The 27,193-nt window shown below is 35.6% G+C and overlaps 2 protein-coding genes across 2 annotated transcripts; both read left to right on the forward strand.

Moving 5' to 3' along the window:
• Window positions 1-19,347: 19,347 nt before the first annotated feature.
• On the forward strand, window positions 19,348-20,963 carry LOC143909577 (uncharacterized). Its single transcript, XM_077427625.1, has 2 exons — window positions 19,348-19,511; window positions 19,583-20,963. The coding sequence occupies exons 1-2, from the start codon at window positions 19,404-19,406 to the stop codon at window positions 20,855-20,857; spliced, it is 1,383 nt and encodes a 460-aa protein (XP_077283751.1). The 5' UTR covers window positions 19,348-19,403; the 3' UTR covers window positions 20,858-20,963.
• A 3,667-nt stretch (window positions 20,964-24,630) lies between these two features.
• LOC143909222 (uncharacterized) lies at window positions 24,631-26,053 on the forward strand. The gene is made up of 4 exons (XM_077427127.1): window positions 24,631-24,755; window positions 24,839-25,054; window positions 25,298-25,922; window positions 26,028-26,053. Exons 1-4 carry the CDS (start codon window positions 24,648-24,650, stop codon window positions 26,051-26,053), a joined length of 975 nt encoding a protein of 324 aa, XP_077283253.1. The 5' UTR covers window positions 24,631-24,647.
• The last annotated feature ends 1,140 nt before the right edge of the window (window positions 26,054-27,193 follow it).

A 27,193-nucleotide genomic window follows, 5' to 3' on the forward strand; every position in this document is an offset into this window, starting at 1 on the left:
AATTCGTGGGATGTACCGGGTAATTATGGCTCTATGGTTGACCATCTACCACAAAGCCAATGGATTCCTGTACAAAAAAAACATAATTCATTGGCTTAGATCCAGGCCTGGCTGGACCTACAGGATCGTTCCGACCGTTAGTAAATGGTTCGACAGAAGACAAGGATATCAGCTTCCAATTGACTTTTGACGGTCCGCGACAGTCTCTGGAAGAACTTCCGCAAAATATAAAAAAACCAGCATGAGCTAAAGAGAGAGCATTAGAAACCATCGGGACGACGTGGTTCGAAGATTATCGAAGAGCAAAAGACTCGATTCCATAAGAATAAGCCATCTGGAGTATGACTCCCAACGGAGATCTGCAAGCACCATTTACGAGTAATTTGCGCTGAAGCGAAATAGGCAAAAAAAAACTTTAATCGTAATGAATAGAAGAAAACGCTGGAGGTCCGAAAGTGTGGTGTTCCAAATGAAAAAATTAATCAGACTGGCAATCGCCTAAATTGGAGAATGCTTTAAAGATCTGTATTTAACCAACAGTAGAGTTCAAAATGAAAATGTTAATCAGAGAGGAAATCGCCTAATGTGGAAAATGCTATCAAGAAAGCTGTGTTTCAACATTAGTACAGCATTCATAATTCCAGGAAGATCAAAATCAAATTTGAAAAATCTCAACAATCATCATCGAGGAATTTTTCCGGCGATACCTATCTTTACCAACTGCCTACTTAAGGCGTGGAATCTGATATTCGTGTATTTTTTCTTTTATTTTGCCACATGTAGAAAAAAATTATCCTGTATAATCTAACCAACTGCTCCAAGAACAGTGGTTTGAATTTTTCGCTCATCCTCTCAACGAAGGTTAAGCCACTAAAATACCCATCAGAGACATACATACATGTGCACCGTCAAGACTACACACGTCGAAGAGGGGAAGAAACTCTTCAACCTTCCCAGCATCTTCGGCCAACTAGTGCCAAAAGATACGAGAAACATGACAATGCTTTCCATAAAGCATACAATAGACTATGTAAAATTTAGAAATAGGACATTGTGAAATTTCACAAATGCTATCTAAAAATATTATGTAACCAATAATAGTAGGCAAATTACTGGTTACATATCTAGTAGTTAGTTCAAAAAATGCAATGCAAAGACCTTCTATTGCTAGTCTTTTAGCAACACAAAAAATGTGCTTTCACAAGCTTATAAATTTGCGGAACTTTGGATTGTGATATCCATCTTATGATGTATTCCAAAAAGTGAATCCAAATGTCACAACTGTCCGCAGTTTCCAAAATATTGAAATTATTTATATGCATTCAGGAATGATCTAAGAAAGCATCTATCCTCGTGCAACTTTTTACAACTGTAGAATCGGCACTTAGACCATTCTATAATTTGTCGAACCATTTCGAACAAATTATAGAATGGTTCATAAATATATACACCTGGCGGCAAAGAACCAATAACCTCACGGGTGTACCTACTTTTCCATCTATCGTTTGGTCTATATACCAGAAAACTATAGACGAAAAAGATCGAACCAACAACTTCGCTGAAGTCTACCATCGAAAACATCAACTGAGATTCGACAGCAAGTTCAAATCATTGAATACTAACGTAGTATTATTTCATATTATTTTAATATGACAAATACACTGGAACGAATTCTTGTTGAATGTAGCAAAATCTCGTCCTTCAACTTCAACCACAGTACGGTAAAATTGGTATCTTTTTTACACCCACGAAACGAGTTCAGCGTGCTTATTCAACGGTCGATTTAAAAAAAATACGTCGATAGATGCAAAGAAAGTATCTTTCTCATACGATGAAATTTTTTTTAATACCAATTGGTCCAGTTTTGGAGGAGAAAATAGTAGAATACGAAACCTCGATTTTGTCAGTTTAAAATACGTTTTATCTGGTCGAAGCGCAACTGTCGCATTCACTCAATATATACATACACTCAATATATATATCGAAGAAAGGAACGGTAACAAAATTAAGGTTTCAGGTGTACAGCCCTCTTAATAGCCGAGACAAATCGATATTATGCTAAAAATCATCACCAATAACCAACTTCTACGCACTCACGAAAATAGAGATGTACTCGTTCATTGTGTTAAATAAAATTGTTCGGATCAATCCTAATAATGGCAATAGTCAGAAAAAATACCAACGACTATTAAGCACCAATACTCTTATCGAAACCCCGTATTTTAGAAAGACCACGAGTAGAAATATAAAGATATCTCCATTTTTCTGACAAGAGGATTCCAACCGACAGTCAAATAGCCATTACTAGCCATTAATAATAACACATTAGTATTAGTTTTTAAGAGTTGGTACCCCAGATACCGATTTGAGTGCGGGCCACTGTGATAAATTACAGTGTTATATATGCATTTGCTATAACGTTGGATTAAAAGACTTGCTATAAAGTCTTGTATAATTTATCCCTCTTCACGATCCTCCCTTATATGAATTCCCAAAGTACCATACCACGGAATTATAGAATATAATTTTTTTAAATCGAGTATATAACCGATTATATAAATGATAATCGAATATATAAATGAAAATAGCAAAACGCAAAATTCATGTCCGGAATGTCAAGCGACACCCATCTTACTAATAATGTGTAACTAATTACACAGTTGTATATATTACGTCGAAGCAAACCTCTATCGGAAATAAAATACGCATATCACAAGATCGTCAAGATTTTGTCAACGCCTACTCATCCACCGAAACACCCCGAATTTCATAAAAATGCGGGGGTATACGGTTGTACTAGTTTCTCAAATCGAAAGTAGAATACAGAAAATTCAAATCGACTTATAAGAGAATGGTGTGCGAATCCAAAACAGGGTATATTTGAGCTTCAAGCTACATATACTCTGGGGATGGATACCTATAAACTGCACTATATATTTGGTATGCTACTCTCATACCTACTTTAATTTGTTGAAAAAAAAACTTTTTAACTTTTATTATTTAAATAATAACTTTTGCCTCGGTCCGATGCATCTCGGACCTAAAGTATTGTTCATTTTGTAATATCTAAGGAATTTTCACGATTGAAAATGTCTGGAGCGACTTGAAAAAATATGTTTACATTATGGATAATCCTACTAAGATATCCTAATTAAAGTATTTTGGATATGTGAAATAATAAAGTCAAAATCAAGGATACCTTTAGGGCATGCATCGCCAGTATGCCTACTCGTTTACGGGCAATTATTAAAAATAGATGAGGAACGACAAAATATTAATTTAAAATAAATTATTTATTAGTAGAAATATAATATAATCCTCACATTTTTTATACCAAAAACTGAATACCTGCTTGTGGCTCAAATAATGAGGCCAGATACTGTACATCAGTGGTTCTCAAGTGCGGCCACTAGTGGATTTTACTGCGGCCACCAGCGACTCAATAGTAAATAATACTATTAAAAAATATATATATATTTTAAAAACTACAAAAAAGTAATTGGACAATAGAAACCATGCTCATCATTGACAAACTAAAAAATATAGCGAAAAGCCTTGTGACAGAAGTTGAAAATAACAATTTTTTAATTTTATCTTCTGTTAGTGATTTGATAGATAAGTTGACAGACACAACTTCAAAATTAAAACTTATAATAATAGTGTCTTATATCTCTGAATCTGGAACTTGATAAAAGGTTCGAAGAATTGAATTTTTTAAAAACTGTTTCTTTTGTATCTTCCCCTTTGATCATGATGACAAATGAAAATTGCATAGTACTACAAAATAGATTAAAATCATTTTCAGTATTGATATTAATTAACTGGGCTAACGCAAAATATGCATTATTAGAAATTAGTCATGATCAAGTACTTAATAACCATTTTAATAATATTTCGGTTCAAAAATTTTGGTTGGAAATATACGTTGGGAATGAAACAAACCAATATAAAGATTTGGCAACAATTGCTTTATTAATATTGTCTATTATTCCCACTACCGTATATTGCGAATGATCATTCAGTGCAATGCAATTTATTAAAAACAAATTTAGAAACCAGTTGACAGACGGAAACTTAGAAGCAGCAATGCGGCTTGCATTGGAAGAAAGGAGTATTGAGCAATTTCCATTTGCATTATTATTAAATAAATAGATACCAAAATGTTAAAATTGATTTTATTTTATGAATAAATTGATCCATTTTTTTGTAACTTTAATTTATTTTATTAAATTTGGTGCGGCCACCAGACATTTCCATGGGACCACTATTATCACCTGTGCGGCCACGGTAAAATTTCGCCTGAGAACCACTGCTGTACATGATCATTGAAAATCTCCGTAAAGTGCAATATACGGTGGAATGTGTTGTGGAACATATTTTGGCCCTACAACCACGCCTAGCACAAAAAGCTGACGTTGAAAAGAGAAGAAAGAAGAATCACAACAATACTGGGGGGGGGGGAATCGCCCGCTAACGGAGAAGATTCAATTATATTATTGGCGTTGGTAGATGCACAAGATAAATTCTTGACAGTAGATGCAGGTGCGAATAGGAGAACGATGGAGGTATATTCGATAAATCTACTTCAGCTGAATCACGAGAAGAAAGTTTGATTATACCAGAAGACAGTCCATTAGTTTCAGGAATTGACCCTCTCCCATATTAAAATATAGGCTTTCTCGCGCAAGCAGAGTAGACAATGCCTTTGGCATTAAGAGTTCAAAAGAGTGATATCACTCCATCCGGATTTGGTTGACAATATAACATGCCCTTTATTAATTATTTGGGAGCCTACCGAAGTTAATATTAACCCTAGCCCAATAAAAGTTAATCAACGCATCTTAGATTAACCAGCCCAGCCAGGATAATATATGGAATCCCATCCAACCACGAAGCAATGAGAAAACAGAAATGGAAAATGTATCCATGGCTGCAGAAGAGGACGTTGTTCTTTAGGAAGATAACAACGAAGCTGGCCGTTTAAGCGATGACGAGTCCAAGTTCGATATAAAAGATCCGAAAGATCCACCAGCTGACAACTAAGCGGAATTCCTTAACTTTAAAGTGCCACTAGTGTCCTAATAATGGAGAACTATTCTGCGAGCGAAGCATTTCTGCTCCAAAAGACCCATCACAACGTCTCTCATGGTCAATATTTAGAACTTGGCGAAGAAAATGGATTCGACCAGTGATGACATCGTCCGCAGTGCAGCTTTCCACCGACTTCAAGGTGTTTTAAAATGTTTAATATTCTAAAGCGGGCTCTTCACTCGAAATGTGAGTGTGTGCGTTTCGCGCGTTATTCCTTTCCCCGTTTTTTGTCCCACGAGAGAGGGTTTCCGAACGTTCACGAACGCATCCAACGCGCGTTCGCGAGTTGAGTTCGCGTTCGAGACGCGAGTTAACTCTGAAAAAAAAACTTCAAATGAGCATCTCGTTGTGTAGAATTCAGGAACTCAAACTTACTGAATGTGTACAAGCAGAGCCAATAATATGGCAGTCCAAACATAAGGACCATAAAAAAATAAATATGGTCCATGATTCTTGGACGTGAGTGAACGCGATTATGGAAATTTCGTCAGAGGAACACAAAAAAAAAAAAAAAAGTCGCTGATGTCCAGCTATACGACGTATAGAAAGAAAGTAAGACGTATAAAAAGAAAGGACGACGAAGTGATCATAATTGACTGTTGACAGCCGACTGTCAAACAGATCCAAGCATGTTAGTTTCTTGAGATTCAACAAGAGTCTTTTTGAATGAGATGAATGGATTGGTAAATTTTATTGTTCTTTTCTTTTTTTGTAAGATTGGTGTGATAATTTGGGGCAACCTGTCAGGTCACATTGTCATATACTATATGATTACTATTATAAAATAATAAATAACCACAGCTACAGACCGTGATCCTAACGTGAGATGGCCAGGTCAAAAATATTGATGACTCGTGGATGTGGAACTGCTTCGTCTGAGAACAGACAGCGAGTGTAGACAGTAATAACGGACTACGCCCAGCCGATCCAAACAAATGACCAAAACGATAACTTGAGATGGCCAAGTCATCTATGTATGATGTTATGACCTCATTACCTCGGGATTTATAACAGAAGTCTTATCTGCTTTCAACCAAAGATGACCATATACGGTCGCATCAGACGAATTAAATGACGAATCCGTATCAAAGCAATGTAAACGGAAACCATATTCGATAGATAACATAAGCAATAACGTCATCTCTTTAGTATAAAAGAGGATACCCAAACCTCGATAAGACCGATTATCCCGAACAACATGCCGTATAACTGTGCTTATCTTCTCTACTCAACTCAGTGAAAACCCTTGTGAAAAGCCTAGTGAAAAGCTTTGTAAATCCCTTTGTTAAAACTAGCGCTTATAAACTTTTAACTTCTACTCGAACATAAAATCATCGAAGTGATCTGGACCTTTTAGTAAAAAAGGTGTCTATAAATTCTCTTAGACTAATGCTGTAACTTTATAAAGAATATAATTAATTCTAAATTAATTAAAATACAAAGTGACTTTTATTTTATCTGGTTTGTTCGTAGATCAAACATTGATCTGCTTGTAAATCAGATATCATTTTTTTGTATCTCCGGTCCGTCAGGACATAACAATATTGACGACTCCTGAATGTGCAACTACTTCGTCCAAAGACGACGAAGTGATCGTGATTGAGGATTTTGATGAGTGATCAAAAAATAACCACACATAAATACCATGATCGAAAAAGTGAGACGGCCATATTATACGTACAATATATTCAGATGATTAAACAATTATAATTTTATACGTTTTATTATACGTACCTATTTATGCACATACATGTGTAAAAAAAATGTTACCGAAGTAACTTTTAAGTTTGAATGATTAATTTTAATTTCAAAACATCCACCGTCAAATATATATAATTTAACTGAACATTCTCAATAATAAAGGTATTATTTTTTGTATATATTTTATTAAATACATGTCTACATATATGCGTAAACAGTATTTCGTAATAAACTGTTACAAATATAATGTTCGACATCCAATAAAATTCCCCCATTTCAAGATGACCTGCCGAAATTTATAAGCTTGTACCACGTCATAGCCTGAAATGAAGAGCGTAGCTCAACTTCATGAAATGCCAAAACTGGTTGAGGTTCGCAATCCACGAGCGAATTAGCTAAAGAAATTCCACCGAAAAGTACCAAAGGGTGACTGTTATAATATGGAACAATACGAATTCCTGATTAAAATCATTTTTTACATACCTCCTTTGCATTTCTTATGGTTTTCGTGTTAGTGGTAACTTTTATGCATCTAAATCAGATGCATAGAACCATCTTACTGCGTAGGAACTTCCCACGTAGTAAGATTTCATCATGGAATGACAAATGAAAAAGCAGTGGTTGGCAAAAACCGTCGACTGATAAATCGACTGATATAAAGATGAGAGCTTTTAAAAACTAATGCTCATATTTTTCAATTTCTTTTTTCATTTTAAATGCTTTTTATTATTACGAAATTGGTTAAATTATCAAAGTCTTTTAAATTTCAATAAACTTCGTAAAATGGATAATAATTCTTTAAAGCCTGTAACAATGTATGTATGTACATACCAACTGCCCTGAGGGAAGTCATCGATTAATGTGTGGGCACTTTTCCTCGGAATCAACTTCCACTAGGCGGAAGATTCGAGATGGAGGTAGACACAAACAATGAAAGTTGGTCCATCAAATATGTGTGCAACTGTGAACCAAACATCTGTTTCATATTATTACATATACACGTATGTCACCATATGCTTCACACAATAAGGCGAAAACGAGCAAAACGTAAATTGTATCACCATACCGGTAAATAAAAAAAACCGTTAATATACGTTCCAAAAGGAGATATCAACCTATATAAAAGGGTGAACTTCCAAATTGATTATTATTATGGATAAAGATCCGTCTGATAAAAGTAGATGATGTTGAACCTCATGGTCTGATCTCATTTCAATCCGATTTTCCCTTGAATTACCGGGAACTTACTGAACATCAAATACCAATGGCTTCCAATAACCGCCCTTACCAAATGTATAGTCTTAAAAATGTATAATCTTCGAAATGTAAAATCCTCCAAATGTAGAGTCTACCAAATGTATAGTCTTCCAAATGTATAGTATGTATACTGCGAGTATTTCCACTTAGTAAATATATATATAAAATTTATAAAGTATACATATTAGCCAGCAGTTTGGCTTGATGGTAGCGTATATAATTAGCACCAATGAGACCGAAGGTTCTAATCGCTGTCAAGCTGCTGGTTAGATTTGGGGATTCTATGACCCCAAATCGATCGTTTCTCTATCAGAATTTGCTAATTTTATCTGATCATTGCTGAAACGCGGTTCCTGAAAAATTGGTATTAGATCATAAAATCTGTGTATTATTTGTAAAAATTATGCCCAGTAATCTGAAATCTATAGATATATCTATGTATAGACATCTGTATAATTTCGTATTTATTATATTGATAAAAAAATTGTACACAAAAATCTAAAAAATAATTATTATTATTTCTGATTAATTGTTATATGCTATATATTCAGATTGTACATCTGTATTTCTGACCGTTATCGTACGCTCGTCGCATTAGAGCGATCTGTAATGACGAGTGTATATTGGTTTGTAACAATACAACTCTATAAATTATGTACGTATATATACATACATACATAAGTACTTTGGCGTTTTGGTTGTCCAATTTCGCCCAATTTGGCATTGATTACGTGAAAATCTTTATACTAAAGTGAGGAGGTGTAATGGCACCAATCACATAGATAAGGTAACAACGATGATAATAAGAGCGGGAGGACTGCCTCCTGATGCAAACAACATCTTATTGACAAGCTTTTGAGACACATCTATGGGTGTATGCCAAAATTCAAAGACAATGTTTCGAAATATTTCAAAAATTCAGGTATCTACCGAGAAACCAAGCCAAACCACCACCCTCTTCAGAGATGGTTTGGCGGGGGAGATGGGTGTCTTACAGAGAAATCGCAAAACTATCTGCTTAAGGGTGTCCTGATAGGCAGTGTGAAGCTCAACTCGAGCCTATTCAATAAACTTAATTGGATATTCCGACAGGATTAGACACAGAAAAACTACTAGGTTTCGAAGGCACTTCATTCCTGAAATAAACCTCAATACAAGCACGTCTACCACCATTCAGCGAATAACACAGCGCTCATTTATAATTAATGGCACACGAAGACAGCGAACTAGGCTCTTTCCAAAGAGTCCGTTACTAAAATTTAATCTAAGTGAAAATATCAACTAAAATGGAATAAAAAATCGCTTGTATTTTAAGGGTTTTTGTGGGGTTGGTAGACGATCCGACTAATCAGGATTGTCACCAGTTAAAAGTATCGTGTCCCGGCGTCCCAAACAAACCTCTTGGGATGCCCAAATGTCCCGGTTTACTACTTTTTTAAATTCCTACAATGAACTATTTGTCTCCGTCTTATACTTTCTGGATAACTATGTGTAGGAGGGAGACAAAAAAAATTGCTACAAGAATTATACTTGAATTTTTTTGTGACGAACACACATGTTTAAGGGGTCGAAAAAAATAGTGGAAGAAAAATCGAACAAGAGTAAACTGCCACTTCCGGTTGACAGATACTTACTAAATTTTATATATAAGTTGCTATTAAGCTTAAACTTTTAGATACCCCATTTTATGAGGTCCGAGGTTCGGAACTAGTGATATGGACCCAGGATTACATCCACACACATACCACACCAACCACCCCCCCAAGCGACTAACAACAACATCATACGAGTACATCTGAAGTTTCATAATGGAAGAAGTACCGTATCCATCAATCCAAGCGTACTACGATAAATTCAACGCCATGACACCGGCAGAGCGAAACGACCACATGCGGGTCGGCTATCGCGAAGAAAGCCAGGAGTGGCCTGACTATCTCGATTACCTTGAAGATTGGGAGTACCACTACTCCACACAACTGTCGCACACACGCAAGGACTTTATTTATATCGTTCTTGCCAAACGTCGTCAAACAATCCCGTGTGGGAATCACTTCCACACTTTCACAGTAGAGGAAGGCGTACCAGATACAGTACACTTCCCTCGACCTGATGCGTTTATCGACGTTACATCATGCTGGTACAAAGAGGTGTTTCGTGCAGACGAAAACCTTCCACCAGCACTATTGGAACAGACGGCGCGACTGACCTTCCCTGAAACCGAATGGTTTAAGAGGATGGTGGGTCTCCGTTTGATTCAACAGGGCACAACACCACAACGCCTCGAATTCGAAGAATTCGTGAATGTATGGTGGTCACGGGAATCCGTCGACCAAGCTATAGCCATACTTAATGCGTCTAGCCCCCCAACTGGAGTCAAAACTCAAGAACTCCAACAACTCGCCGAAACAACGGAAGATGAAGCTCTTTTAGAGCTTAACTCCCTTAGGAATGATTTACCACAGCACACCGCAGAGTGGTTCAACAAGAGTCAGACAGGCGTAATTTTCTCACTTGAGGAAATCTTTCAAGATCATGGACTGCATACTCTTATGTACGTCAGAACAGATTGGAAAGATATATTACGTACAATCCTTGAAATAAGGCGACCATTTGCGTCCGACGAGGCGCACACAACCTACGAAGCTTTGTTCAAAGCCATACACAGTTGCAGTCTATGCAACGAACTTCTGGCTGGAACATCGTCCCATCAACACATGACAAGGCATACACCAAACTCAACGTTCAAGGGTGTATACTACGCGCCACCAGGCAACGGAAAGACAACCGCGATGAATATGGGACTATTCATAGGAGTCGACACCGACTGGCTTCTTATGGAGTCAGACTTCAACACAATGATCGCACCTTTTCTTCAAAAGAACTTAGCGGTCATCACAAACCAATATGACATATGCGCAAACTCAGGCGCCAAGATGATTGGAATATTTAATCCAACGAGCTTAAAATCTAATCGTCTGATCTTCTTTAAAAAGCCAGCAGCGTGGCTCGGTCGTTAAGCTTCTGCTTAACACTGAGAGGCGCCGAGTTCGATCCCTTGAGCTGACCTCGATTGAAAAGAATTTTTCTGAGTATATCTGTAATGCTGCTGGTCAGACCAGGATTTGTGACTCCTGGTTGATCGTTTCCTATCAGAGTTTGCCAATTTTCTCTGATTTCATTGTTGAAACGATTCCCGATTAAAAATTGGCTAAAAATCCTTCCTACCCACTATGTCACCACTATTTGAGTATGATTAATGTAAATATTACAATAAAAATGTATGTACAATTCATAGATGTCTCGTTAATTGTCGAGTTTAAGTCAGTGTCTCGTAATTTAGCGACTTATATAATAAAAAAAAATGCTGTATTGTTTGTAATTTGGCCAGGAAGGCGCATTGGGGTTTACCTGTAATGCCTTCCTGGTATGAAAAAAAAAAAAAAAAAAAAAAAAAATGAAATTTCAGTTCAACAAACCAAAAGGTTTGAGAAAAACATAAAAAACCTCGATTCTTTAGAGTAAAAGTACTACTTCCGGTTCAGATAGAAATATTTAAAAATATAAGGTTATAAAAATTATTATTTCTATCATATTTAAAAAAAATTCAGTCTGATGCAGTTAGTGGTTTGGGAGATAATTGAATTCAAAAACTTAAAAAAAGAGGACACCTATAAGGGGAGGTACCATTTCCGGTCAACTTATAATATTGGAAAAAAAATTACAACGTGTCGATAAGAATTTCATTAACCGATACTAAGTTTCAGTTCGATAGGACTAACGGTGTTAAAAATATCCCCAAAATACACACACACACATTTTTTCTAGATCATGAAAACGTGATCAGTGATCGATTCTGAGTTCGAATCAGTCAAAATCTCGAGTTTGAATTTTCGCATGATCACAAAACTTCATCTATTGTTACTATGTACGTACATAGATAAAGTAAAAATATGTACCAGGCATCAATCAATTCATCTTGAATCGATAATTTTCTCATATTCAGAATGATTCACCAGTGATGAATCATTTGTGTACATTATTTGTATATTTTTAATTTATGGTTGCTTTTGTTCCTATTCAATATAAAAAAGCAGAGAATAGATTTTATTCCTATTAATGGGTCCATGTGGACTTAACATTGTATTTTTTTGGATGTTTATGACTGATTTTATTCCTATTGAAGTTAAATTAATATAAATTAAAAAATATTTCAACAGATTTTGTTTGTGGGGGGGGATGTCCCGGTCTGACTTCCATGAAATCTGACAACCCTAGCTTTTGATAAAAATGGAACAAAATTTTTTTTTTGGCTTTTTATAATAGTTGGGGGGGGGCAAATTTTAGATTCCTACTTCAGTTGATTAATACAAGGACCAAAATAGGACCAAAGAGTCCCTAGGGCGAGATGTGACGTATGCATGTTCGCGCTTCCAATAAAATAATTAAATGGTTTACCAATCACTTCAAAGTTGCATTTGGTTCAAAGTGCATACTTCAAGTGTCCGATTTAAATCGAGTTTTATATTTAGTCCACGAATAAAAATAATCATTTAATGCGGACAGATAAGAAAAGGAAAGAGAAAAAAAGAGGAAAAACTGCCGTCGAGGGTAAAGTTTGCAAAATATCAGATAAACAAAGCGGATAAGGAAATCATGTAGAATAGCGATAGCTATTAGCCCCTATAGGGGGGTTGAAGGTTTTGGACCGTTTCCCAGCCTATGGAAATTCAGTTGAATTTTGAAGAGGATCTTTATTACTCGATTAATACAGGTGTATTTGTATGTACAGCGAAGTAGGTAAAGGATTCACTGGAACGAGCTAGGTCGAGTTCCTGAAGCTCACTGGCATCTGGGGACGATGCACTGGTTTATAAAGGTGTTGCTTGAGCAACGCGTAGCTGGGCTGGTGAGATCACGTTCTGGAAGATTCCGACGGGGTCGAGGTCTTCCTTTGTGTTCGATGTTTGATGCGTAGCTCCTTGGGATTTCCCGTGTACTCGTGATTGCGTATCTGGAGCGAGTCGAATCGCCTTTATGGGTAAGCTGGACGAAGTATTTCGGCCACGGCTAACTTTCGTGTACGAGAAGAGGACACGATGATGTCATTTGTACAGATTAAGTTCGATGAGGGAAATAGGTGATATCACAAGTCGTGCTATATCTCTACACCCCCTTTACAGTTCTTCTATCGCGCGTGAAACAGCTAATCGTGTGCGTGTAAAGATCGTGGACCGGGAAGGGATAAACCGCGCGATAAACTCAGCAGTCCTGCGCGCAATCGTGTGGCTTGACGTTGTCTTAACACAGAAAATTCTTTCGGGCGCGCTTTTATTACAAGATGGCGGACTTAGGCACGTGGAGTAAAGAATTGATTGCGGAATTACTTTTAATGTACCAGTCTTCTCCGTGCCACTGGAAAATTAAGTCCGAGGAATATAAAAACAAAAATCTGAAAGAAGCTTTTAAAAAAATAGTTGACTTCGTTAAAGAAAGAGGATTTTCTAATGCTAATCGAGATTTTGTTGTAAAAAAGTTTCAAAGTTTAAAAGGGTCCTTCCGGAAGTTAAATTTTCAATAAAATAATTAATAAATAATTTTGAATAAATTTTAAATTTAGAAGTTAAATTTTAATTCTTGAAATCGTTAATAATTTTCTCGTAATTCTACAATCAGTGGCATATGACAATATTGCTTATCTATATTTCTTAACCCACATGGTTCGTTTCTTATTTTTGATTAAATCGACATCAACGAACATCATAACTTGCGCCGTGATATTTCTTCTATCCATTTTTCACCGCAACACTACTATAAAACTGCGTTACTTCACGCACGATTAGCCTTTACACGTTCGCTCTTTCCGTTTTAACAAAAAGTGGTAGGAGTAATCGCGCGGGAAAGAACGTTAGTGTTTACAACTGCGAAAACAGTATCGCGCACAGGCTTACCCGCACGCAATCCTGTACGCTCCTGAAAAAGCGCGATAGAACGACTGTGCAAAGGGGGGGGGGGGGGCTAATGACTCTTCAGGATAGAATTCAAAATGGCCGCGACGGAACATTCTGGAACGGAGACCTGAGAAATAAATTTAAAAAAAATGTCCTCTTAAATAAAGGACGAATGCTCAGCGTAGGTACTGTAGGACACTGGGCAGCCAAGATTAGATGTGCATGTTTGTACATGAGCGATGATGATGTCATCGCAAAGTCCGAACCGCATTTGCGGTGATGATGTCATCGCAAAGTCCGAAACGCATTTGCGATTTTCGACCGCGCCATCTTTTTCCCGCGCGTCACTTGGCCGCAATTACGGCCGAACGGCTCTATACGCGCACTTGCGATTTTCTGTCGCGCTATCACTTGGCCGCAAATAAGCTTGTAAAAAAAAATAGAACATAGTTATGACTGCGCGCGCACACACTAAGGTTTCCGTCGCGCAAAAAAAGACGACGCGGTCGAAAATCGCAACTGCTCATAAAGGCGCCGATGACTTGTTTATTTTTAAGAAGTATATAAAATCGCTGGCTTTAATTCGGAATAGCACAATTTGTGCAGTATACTAAAAGCGCGCGTCAAAAGTCGCTTCATATAAAATCCGGTTTTATTGTGCAGTACCACAACAAGGTTGGTCGCGCCGCAACTGAAGAGCTCTCCGTTCGAATTGTTTTTACCGAATGCGCAAGCGGGCGATAGCTTCCGATAACACAATAGCGAGAACATTTGATAAAGAGTACTTATCTTCGGCTGGAGACTAGCAGCTTCCATCTCCAGGTTCTCTTCTTCAAAATGGCAGCAAGGCAGCGGGATCGGGACCGGCAGATAGAAACACGCGCAAGGGCTGACGTAGAGCTACTGACCGGTTCGGGCCAAAGCCGGTCGCTTATATAGCGTCGGTTCGCGCACTCATGAATACCAACTGCTCCACGCCACGGACGAAATTTTTACACACATTTCATTTTTAATTTGTTTCTAAAATTCTCAAATTGATACAATTACAATGTAAAACACTATTATTTGTTCGGAAATAATATTTGCTAGATTTTTTATGCTGTGTGAGTCTAGTTTTTTCGAGTTTTTCTTTGTCGACATGGCGGTAAAGCCATCAATGGCTACGTCCACGCACCGATATATACACCCGAAACACCCGATATTTAGGAATTTTTCCATAACCAGTTCCCATATTGCAACCTGTAGTTGCTATTTAGGAACTGGTTATGGAAAAATTCCTAAATATCGGATATATCGGGTGTAAATATCGATATTGTGGACGCAGCCAATAGCCGTTACGCTCTTGCAAGCTTCAATATTGGGGTTTCCCCGATGTCGTATTTTTATCGATGCGCCATCGTATTTGTCGTTGGAATATTATATCAGAAGCTAGCGACGATTTATGATTTGTTTTATTTAGATTGAAGTTTCGCACGCATTAGCTTAGATTATTTGTTGGAAAAGCTTAAAACGTGTGGAATTAATTGATAATTTGATTTTTATCGATCCATCGACCTGAATTCTTGCTCTAATTTGCTTGAAAGCTTTAGCGCGAATATATTGCGATATAAGTTGACAGGATATTTTCATATGACAGGCGATAGATTAATCTAGATACGTAAAATTTGCTCGGAAATAGTTGTCAACTATAAAAATATTCAATGGAGCGTTCAATAATGTACTAATAAAAGTTATAAAAACTACATATATATGAACACATCACTAATCAACAGATTTTATATAATGACAATACATATGCAAAGAGATAAAGACACGTTTGTACTTTAAAACTTAGGTTAAAATGGGCCGAGGCCACTTAATTTTGAAGGTGTCTTTCTTTGAATTGAACCTCTTTTCATTTCCTTTTGAGCTTGCATGATGCTGGTTGGTTTTAAAATAAAATAGTTATCATAACAGACATGTTTTTCATAGAAATTAGTGCAAATATATGTCGAGTTGTCAAATATGTCAAAACAATAACTAATTTTTATTGTTTAATTCAAAGTGTCCAAAAGCTAAAACATGTTAGAAATTCAAAAGACTTGAAACATTTAATAAATCAAAGAATCTTTCTGTTCATAATATATAAAACATACTTCATATTTCCATAGAAAGAAGGTTTCTATCGGTATACAAAATTTGAGTGTTGTTTCATATCTTTAACAATATTTGCACAAGTTTATAAAATTAAGTAATTCAACTCCTTTAAAGTCCTCATTTATCAGAAATCATTCAACATCATTGGTAATTCTTGAAAGAAGTGTCCCAACAGCATCTGAATAATTTTCACCGATTATTTTGCTAATGAATTTGAATTATGTTTGTTCCTTATACAAATCTAAACCAAATTTTACATAGTTGATTTTTAATAGATTATTGTCTACTTGATATTTACACATTCTATCACCATTCCTGGATTTCGTTCTCTTTACTAATAATTGATTATATATCGATGGATTCTTTGTTATTTCTGAAAATTTTATACACAGTATGTATATATATATATATATATATATATATATATATATATATATATATATATATATATATATATATATATATATATATGTATATATATATATATATATATATATATATCATTTCGTTACATGATATTACAAAGTTATACTATAATAGATTCATAATGGCCATTGTTGAAATGCTTATTATTTCATTATTTGGAATTTTAAAGTTGTGTGGTCGGAGAATTCCGGCTGTATCAGCTAGTTTTATATTTCTGTATCTGAAACTAAATACACAATTCATCAGCAAAAAAGCTCAATGATAAAATTTGTCATTATGCAGATTATTCCAGAAAGAATTATGTGTCAAATTACGCGATATAATATTGTTTGCTCAATGAAATGCCAGTGATAAGGAGGTGTCATATGTCGACAGCAACTCGTCGAGATATTCTACGGCAACAAATTAAACGATCAGAATTTAAATTATTTTCAATAACATACATAATTATATCATTCAGGGTCAGAAAAAATAATCAATAGTCAGAATAAAATTAATAAACGGTCAGAACAAAGATTATAAATGGTCAGAATGTGAAAATTAATAAATGGTCACAATGTCGAAAAATAATAATTGGTCAGAATACTTAAAAATAACAAGTAGTCAGCAGAATTTTTTTTTGTCTTAGACTTTTTTTTTAATATAAATATTTGCAATCGATAAGCAAATTTTATCACTGGTCAATTTTATTTTATAAGATTTGGCAATCCATTAATTGCCATCTTTTTATCAATTATTCGAGCACTCTGTGGCGCTTTAGTCTAGTGTCTTTTGCACTAGACTTTATAAAAGCTTTTGCCAGCTCGTTTGAGTGGGTTTCGAGTCTACGCTTGTAGTTCTTTGTATAAATATCTATTTCAGTTTTAATTAATGGTATAGTTATAGCATGTTTATGAATTTAAATGCTTCTCGCAAACCATGGGGCATTTGTTATTATTCTAAGAGATTTATTTTGGAATCGTTGTATGATTTCCACGTTAGAATTACTACTCGTTCCCCATAGTTGGATACCATATGTCCAGACTGGCTTTAAGATTGACTTATATATTAAAATTTTATTCTCTAATGTTAGACTGGATTTTCTTCCTATCAACCAGTTCATTTTGTGTAGCCGCTGGGTGAGTTGCTCTTTTATTTTTGATGTGATCTTTCCATGTCAGTCTCCTGTCAAGGGTATTTTGCTGCAGTACTTTCAGTCAGTTCATCGTTTTTCAGTCTGACTACTCGTTTCTTATAGACTAATGCAAATAATTAAAAATGAATTTTAAATATGTTTAAGTAGTTCTTCTATTAAACAAATAATATGCTTCAATTATCAGTAAACTTTAAAATTTATCGCTCATAAATTATTTTACTATACAATAGTAAGACCTGTAGTCATCGTATATGTATTACCCAAAAAAGGAAAAAAAAAGCATAAATAGCATTATAATATTTTATTTATCGATCATTATATCTCTCTGTTAATTGTTATTTTGTGTCCTCTAAAATATTTTTCACTTCATTGACAGTTATGATAGATTTTTCAAACTTTTTAATTTGATTTTCAATCAAAAACATTTGACTGTATACAAACAAGGTAGAAAGTTTTGATAATGGATTTGTAAACAAATTGGTTTCCGCTTTTTTTCATTCCTTACTGTATATATTGAAAAAAATTTAAATAATTTTAAAACTACAGATTCTACATCTATTGACAAGACATCAACGGTAGTAGAAGCTTTGTTGTGAATAATATGTGCAGGACCTCCGACGCTTTTAGCATATATTTGCAAACAATGTTTCATGTATTTTTTAAAAAATGCCTCTCTTCCTCCAAAATTCGTGTTAGTATTGTCAGCCCAGAATATTAGGAGGGCTTTTACTGGAATATTAGAATGTTTTAATGCCTCAATTATGAATCGGAGGGCATCAAGATGGGCGGCGAGACGATCACCAATATCAGATATGCTGATGACACAGCACTAGTTGCTGAAAATTTAGCAGACCTGCAAAGATCTCTAGACCGTGTACATCAAGAAAGCAATCGAAGAGGTCTGTGCATAAATCTGAAGAAGACAAAATTTATGATAGTAGATAGAATGCAAACAGACACCGGGAATCTAACCTTGGATGGAGAGGTGATAGAAAGAGTAAAAAGATTCAAATACTTGGGTACCTGGCTGAATGAAGAGATGGACCTAGATGAAGATCTAAGAATCTGCATCGAGATGGCTAGAAAAGCATTTGTAAAAATGAAGGCGGCGCTTACAAACAAGCATCTCAATCTTCATACACGGTTGAGATTCGCGAAGAGCTACGTCTGGACAGTATTACTACACGGATGTGAGACGTGGACTCTGAAGACCAAGATGATACAATATAATATTTCGCAATACAATACAATATCTAAGGTGATACAATATAATATCTCGTTTATACAATATTTCCCGTGGGCAACTTTCTATTGATGGAGGCTTTTGTACCTGATGTTCCGTTATCGAGATTTTAGTGATGTGCGCGAGATCGTTATTTGCGGAATAATCACCAAACTATTTAATTTCTGGTAATTGGACTATTCGTCACATTGAGGTGGTCACAAAGACAATTTTTGCCATGAAAATCGCGAATACACAATATTTGGCACTCAAGTTCTCGTTAGTATGATGGACTTTTCGGCTGCCAGATGTTCCGTTATAGAGATTTTAGTGACTTTGTGACGAGTAATTTGTGACCAGTAATCACCGAACCTTAATTTCTATGACATCTACAATAAAACCATATGGTTGGAAACTGTTTGATTAGGACCATATCTCAAACTGACAGCAGGATTGCTTTTGTTATTAATCTTCTGTTAGAAGTGATATGGAGTGTAGGCTTTGTCTCTGTTCAGTTGCAGTCGAGTCTTCTGTCTCCATTCATGACAGTCCTCATCCACTGGTTCAACGCATCTCGATCTGCTGTCATTTGCATGTCGGCCACAATTACTTTTCACATATTGACATCTCAATTCAATTCCATTACTACCTAAATTTATTTTTCAGATCGACAAAGACGATAGCTTACCAGATTCCATATGTAGTTCGTGTGATAACAGCCTGGAAAAGCTGAACACCTTCAGAAACATTTGTATACGCAATCACAATTCGCCGAAACCAAAGTTACCCACAGTTAGCCTACCGGCTAAAGCACACACTAGGGAGAACCAATACAAATGCGACACATGTTCAAAATCATTCAATAATAAATCTACCCTGACGAGACACTTAAAGACTCACACAGGGATGGAACCCTTCAAGTGTGACAAATGTTTGAAATCATTCAAACGTTCTTCTCACCTCTCGAGGCATATGAAATCTCACACGAAAACAAACTCCTTCAAATGCGACATATGCTTAAAATCGTATAACCGTTCAGCTCGCCTCTCGAGGCATATGAAATCTCACACTGGCGAGAAACCCTACGAATGTAACATATGTTTAAAGTCGTTCTCCGATCAATCTTATATGGCGAGGCATACAAAATCTCAGCACGGGGTAAAACCCCACAAATGCCAAATATGTTTAAAATCATTCGCTTCCAAACAAAGGTTCGAGGAGCATGTTAACACCCATAACGGAATAAAACGATATCAATGCGAAATTTGTCTAAAATCGTTCACAACTAAATCTTACATGGTGAGACATATCAAATCGCACACGGGGGAAAATCCATACGAATGTGACATTTGTTTAAGATCGTTCAATTTGAAATGTTCCCTTTTAGCGCATATAAACTATCACAACGGGATAAAACCACACCGATGCCACATTTGTATGAAATCGTTTACGACTAAAAAAAACCTGGTGGATCACATCAACTCGCACAAAGGCATAAAACCGTACAATTGCGAAATCTGCTTAAAATCGTTCACTTCCAAGTGTAACATGCTCAAACATGTGAAATCTCACAGCGGGATAAAACCGCATCGGTGCGAAATCTGTTTGAAATCATTCACGGCGAAACGCTACCTCGAAAAGCACATGAAATCTCACACAATGGCAAAACCGTACATTTGTGACGTTTGTTTGAAATCACTCGCCACTAAAAGTCTCCTCATCGAGCATATTAATTCTCACAGTGGAAAACTCCACAAATGCCACATTTGTTCAAAATCGCTCACTAGTAAGCGTAGACTCGTGGAACATATTAATATTCACAATGGGATAAAGCCATATCAATGTCCGATCTGCTTGAAATTCTTTGCTTCTAAGTCTAATTGCGACACGCATGTGAAAACACACACTCAATTAAACTATTCGAATTCGGCATATGTTTAAAAAGATTACTTGTTAATCTGATATTGTGCAATATATTTATTTATTTATTTACAAATTTGCCATAGTGACTTTACAGATTAACTCCAACTCGTCACTATGGCTACATAAAAAGAAAATGAATTATTATTATATTATATTATTATTATACAAAAATTATAAAATAAATATAAAATATAAAACAAATATAAAAATACAAAATTGTAAAAACATGAAATATAAATATATAAAAATATGAAAAATAAAAATATAAAAATTTGATGATATAAAAACATAAAAATGTAAAAATATTAATATAAAAATATAATATGTTATAAGTAGAGTCCGGAATCTGAAGGGGTTGTTTATTGTTCAAAGATTGTAAATGCATTGTTAAAGGTTTGCCGAACCTTTTTTACAAAGAATTTACAACAATGGAACAATAGGCGGCACGTTTCCGGCCCCTTCAGATTCCGACCTCTAGTAATAAGGTGCTACGATCTCAAACTAAACAATAAATCAACCAGATCAGTATATTTTAGATTAACACATTCAGCCCGGCGCATGATTTCATACATTTGCCCATGTGGCGGCACTGTCACGCGTATCGGCATTAAATCACTTTATATAATGAGTTTTCCCTAAATCTTTAGAATTTTACAGGAATTTTAGGGTTGGGGTGCTCAATGCAGTGGAACCGTAAAATTATAGTCGGCTATAGCACTATCCGCGTGGTACACGCCGGGTTGAACGTGTTAAACAAATCCAATCTAATAGAAATGCGGTTGAGGAGCTTGATGCCCCTGGCGACAGGGGACGAAAGCATTAAATTGGTACGTGCCTCAGGTGAGAAGAACAATTCGCGGTATCTAGTAGATCTGTATTTGCTGAATCTGAAACATTGAGGTTCAACTCGGCAAGAATACGAGGATTGCATATTAATCCAATTAGAAGTTTATAAAAATGTTTTCCCCTATATGTACATATGTACATATATAAAACTGATTTGATTTTGATTTTTAAATGCTTTTTATTATTACTAGATTATGTTCTTAATGCATCTTATATCTATTTTAATAGCTACTGATAGTCTGATCATTTTCTATTTTATTTTTGTTAGTAATCATAGTATTATATTATTCAAATGTTAATGTACACGTGATTGGAATAAAAAGAGCTCAAAAGCCTATTTATGTACAATTCTTATAAATTATCATAATACATCTTATACATACTAAAGACTCTAAATTCGAAAATCTAAAGCAGATTGTGTTTAGGTAATCTGTGTTTATACCTGAAAGGTGTAGACATCTTGTTGTAATGACCGAGACTCTTCATAAGTGTGTTAGTATGGTTATTAGTGATTTTGTCATACAATCTACTGGTTAGTTTGTTAGTAATATCTGTGATTAACGGAATATTGTTGATAAATGGTTTGAAATTATCAAGATTTGTCACAAATTGACACCTCGAGTTTGCTGACATGTGCCATGTTGATGTAAACTTCAAACTGAATAAAATCTTTGTTCTCAAAACAATTGTTTTTATTAAACAACCAATCATCGTCCCTAAACTCATTATATCTTATACCAATGTTTTTCAGCCTAGATTCTAAAGAAGTTTTGAATACACGTGTTGAATGGGTTCGGTGATAACTGGTCACAAATTACTCGTCACAAAGTCACTAAAATCTCTATAACGGAACATCTGGCAGCCGAAAAGTCCATCATACTACCGATAACTATCATAGTAACGAGAACTTGAGTGCCAAATATTGTGTATTCGCGATTTTCATGGCAAAAATTGTCTTTGTGACCACCCCAATGTGACGAATAGTCCAATTACCGTTGAATGTTGGGCACAGAAAATCACGAAATAACAGCAGGTTAAATCTATTTTATGGCCCCCAAAAAAGGATCCCGTATAGATAATATCTCAAACAAATAGATACGCACGCGATTCGCAAACGATTCACTTTTGCGAGGTAGCCCGTTTACCGTAAATCATATACCTAGAAAGCATTGAAAGTGGTATTTGGTTGTCAAATGAAAACTTAATCAGTGTTTTAAAACCACAATTTCACTTGTGTCCTTTTGGATCAAATTGAAAGCAGAATTCCCAGATCTTTATGAATTTATTAATTTATTTATTTTACAGGCAAAAACCCATTTAAGCAAATAACATAATATGAAAAATATAATATAAAACGTATTGTATAAAAATAAAAGGTAATTGGATTATTAGTCACATTGCGATGGTCACAAATACTATTTTTGCTATGAAAACCGTGAATGCGGAATATTTGGCAATCGAGTTTTCGTTAGTATGATATGTAGCTATCGTTAGTACGATGGACTTTTCGGCTGCCAAATGTTCCGTTATAGAGATTTTAGTGACTTTTGGGGGAGCGAATTATGACCAATGATCACCGAACCAAATAAAATAATAACATCAAAAGAAAACAATAATAATAATAAATATATTAATAGAAAACAATATCAATATCAAAGTAGTGAACATCAAAAATATGCGGTTTTATCACATGACATAATATATTGTAGCGTATACTAAAAAGAACCGCCGTTAAGTACAATCAGATTAGGCCGAGGCGCATCCCTGACACTGTGCGACCGTTATAATTGGTTTCGAGGATTATCTGCGGACTAAGTGCAAGTAGGCTAAACAATGGCCACCGAATTGGCGTAGTAGCGGCACTCGGTCGCATTCCCGTGGAGTTCTCAGAAGTGACCGATAGCGTGGGACTGAGTGTCGTGGGAATACATATCCGGGTACATGCCTAAACAATAGGGAAGTAACCGGACGTCGAAGATGCCCAGGGAGACCTTTCCTTTATAAGGAGGTACTTAGGCGATATCCAGACATTCTGGACGGAGCACTGCCAGTGTGTGTATCTCCTTTTTAGTGATCACCAATTTAGTAGTCAATGGTCACCAATTATAGGACGGGTGAAAGGTTTCGACCGTTTCCCAGCGTATGGAAATTCAGTTGAGTTTGAAAGAGGATCGTTTATTTTCATTGTACCAATATCCTTGAAGAAATATATCTGGCTGTCGCAAAGATAATAGAACATAAAAGACCTAGCTCTATGCAGACCACAGCTATACCTGCTATCACATTATTTCCCGGAATTATAGTACAAGTTGTATCTTAATAACAGCAATCCACAAATATACAACAAGACAACCTAAATGCATTTTAAGTCCTCTTTAATAGCATTCGGAGGGTCTTTCAAATTCACCTTTTTCAACATCCAAATATCTTGCAAATACTAAAATTTTGGTTGGTTTTTGTCACATCATTACTTTCAACTAAACATAAACTATAAAATGGGCCCTTATTAATGGATTTTCAAGTCCTATAAACCGTCCTATTTAATTCGGCTGCCCATCCAAACCCCCCCCCCCCCTGATCAAAGCGACATATTAATTTTGAGTCAATTGGTGTTTATTTTAATCCAAATGGCCAACGACTAGTATTTCCCCTACGTGCTAAAACGGTTCGGTGATTACTGGTCACAAATTACTCGTCACAAAGTCACTAAAATCTCTATAACGGAACATCTGGCAGCCGAAAAGTCCATCATACTAACGATAACTATCATATAAACGAGAACTTGAGTGCCAAATATTGTGTATTCGCGATTTTCATGGCAAAAATTGTCTTTGTGACCACCCCAATGTGACGAATAGTCCAATTACCGCCAAAACATGATAAGAAAACATGGCTGTAAACTGTTTTTAGTTTAGGCCAGATGTCAAATTGACAGTCGTATTCATGTAATTTTGAAAGTGCCATGGAGTGTAGATTTTGTCTCTTTCCTGCTTCAGCAGAGTGTTCTGTCTCCATTCATGACAATCCTCATCCATTGGTTGAACGCGTCTGGACCTGCTGCCGGCTCCAAGTCGGTTGCAATTACTTATTAGTCGGTAGCAACTATTGACATCAGATATCAGATATCAATACGATCTTCATTATATTTTTCAGTGTTATGAAGACGATGGCTTGCCGGACAAGATATGCCTATCATGTGAAAATAATTTTGAATTGTTTTCTGGATTTAGAAATGTCTGTATTCGAAGTGACCAAATCCAGAAATCGAGGTTATCCAATTGCCTTAATATCAAAACGGAAGAAGTTATACTGGATGATTTAATATTCCAGGATGAAATTGACTCTGATCCAGTAAACGTTAACGTTAAGGTTAGTAAATAGGAATTGAAAGCCTCTGAGAGGTGATAAATTAAAGAAAATATTCCATTATCAATAATACACTAGTACTACTTTGACATTTGGAAATACATAGTATGCATATATGTAAATTGAAAACAAAATGGCGAAGTTTCAAAACAATAGAAAGTTTGTAGGAAAAAATACTGAATCGTTAGCGAAGTGAAGTATAGAAGACGCTTTTTATGATATAATTTATGTTCTTTTATATTACAGATGCATGGAAGTGGAATTGGTGCTAAACCTCGCACAAGGGAAAAGTCGTACAAATGTGACACTTGTTTAAGGTCGTTTACTTCTGAATTTTATATAATGAGACATATGAAAACTCACACAGAAACAAAAGTGTACGAGTGCGACATTTGTCTGAAGACATTTCCCTTCAAATCATACCTCAAAATACATATAATGGCTCACAGCGGGATAAAGCCGCACGAATGCGAAATCTGTCACAAATCGTTCACTCGCAAGACGAGTTTATCAAAACACGAAAAAATTCACACCGGGGAAAAGCCATACAAGTGCGAAGTTTGTTTTAAACCATTCTCTACTAAGTTCGCTCTCGGCGAACATAATAATTCTCACAATGGGATAAAACCGCATCGGTGCGAAATCTGCTCGAAAGCGTTCACCCACAAAGCAAACCTTGGACAGCATGTGAAATTACACGCAGAAATGAAACTGTATAAATGTGAGGTGTGTTTGAAAGTATTGTCTACGAAATCGAACCTTTTAAAACATGCTAAATTACACACGAAAATAAAAACGCACAAATGTGATATTTGCTCTAAAGCGTTTTCTTACAGATGTGATCTTGCAAGACATGTAAAATTTCACACTTGTAAGTGACAGTATTTTTTTTTAGTACTCTTTCGATTGGTTTATTTACAAGGCTCTTCTATATTTCACTTTGTTGATTGGTCTGACAATATATTATTCATAATAGGTCCTTTTGTTGCCTTAAATATGTAGTTCAGCGTTCATGTTCGCTTCCATATCTTTCTTAGTTTCCTTTTCTCAGCGATTGTTTGTTAAATTAATAAGAGTATATTTCTGCCATTTTCTTGTTCTTAAAAAGGGAACTCATTTTCAGAGACTAGAGACACTATGTATAATAATAAAAATAAATTATTTATTAAAAATTATTTAATTATTTGGTTGAGGCAAATATTTTGTTCCGTTTCGAAGTCCATTATGTTTTTAAATATAAGTTAACATTTAATTTCCTTTACGGCGCAAAAAACGAATAGATATTTTAGAAGTTAATGCTTCAAATTATACGAAAAAATATAAATAAATTGACTCTCGCAGGGAAGCAAATTTCAAATAACATTAAAAATATTGTACATGTAACATACTAATACAATACAACAACTGGTAACGGGCTCTCTTTGGGCTATCGATTGCAGCCGGTCGCAAATTTTTGTAGAAGGGCGTGTGCCTCTGAGGCCATTCTCAAGATGAGAGTGGCCTCCCTACGTCGTTTATAGGGATTGATTCCGTAGTGCCTGTACATGACCGGAAGAATGGGGATATCATTGGTGATGATTTATAAGATGGCATCAAAGGAAAAAATATTCTAAGCCGTATTTGTTCAAATTGTATTTTTCAAAAAGGAGAAATAGGACGGGTTTTTTAAATTTTGTATATGTAATTTATATATATATATATATGTTTAATTTTTGTTGAATTTTTAACTATTGTGGCAAATTATGAATTCTTGTAATGCTGCAATGGTCCAAACTTTATATAAATAAATATAAATTATGATTTGAAAGGATTTCTTCTTTTAGAGCCCACGCAAACAGAGGAAGGTCTGACGTTCTGAGCTCGAAGTTCAGCCTTCTATGTCTGGACTTCTTAGTAACAACGCACACAGCAAACTGTCAGATCGCAGCGATCTGATGGTCCAAACCAGAGAAATGTAATATTAATAGAAGTGGCTTTAGGTGTTCTTTTGTTGTCAAGTGACATTCTGTCCGCGGACAGATCTAAATAATTTTAGCATCAGTCGTATTTGACGCTTGGTGCTCGACGTATGTCCGATAAAAACTTCTCTGTTTGTTTATATTACTCGCAAGATGGGCAAGCATCGGTAAAAATTGCACAATA

The sequence above is a fragment of the Arctopsyche grandis genome, chromosome 3 (assembly GCF_051622035.1).
Source record: "Arctopsyche grandis isolate Sample6627 chromosome 3, ASM5162203v2, whole genome shotgun sequence".
In the NCBI taxonomy this organism is placed as follows: Eukaryota; Metazoa; Arthropoda; class Insecta; order Trichoptera; family Hydropsychidae; genus Arctopsyche; species Arctopsyche grandis.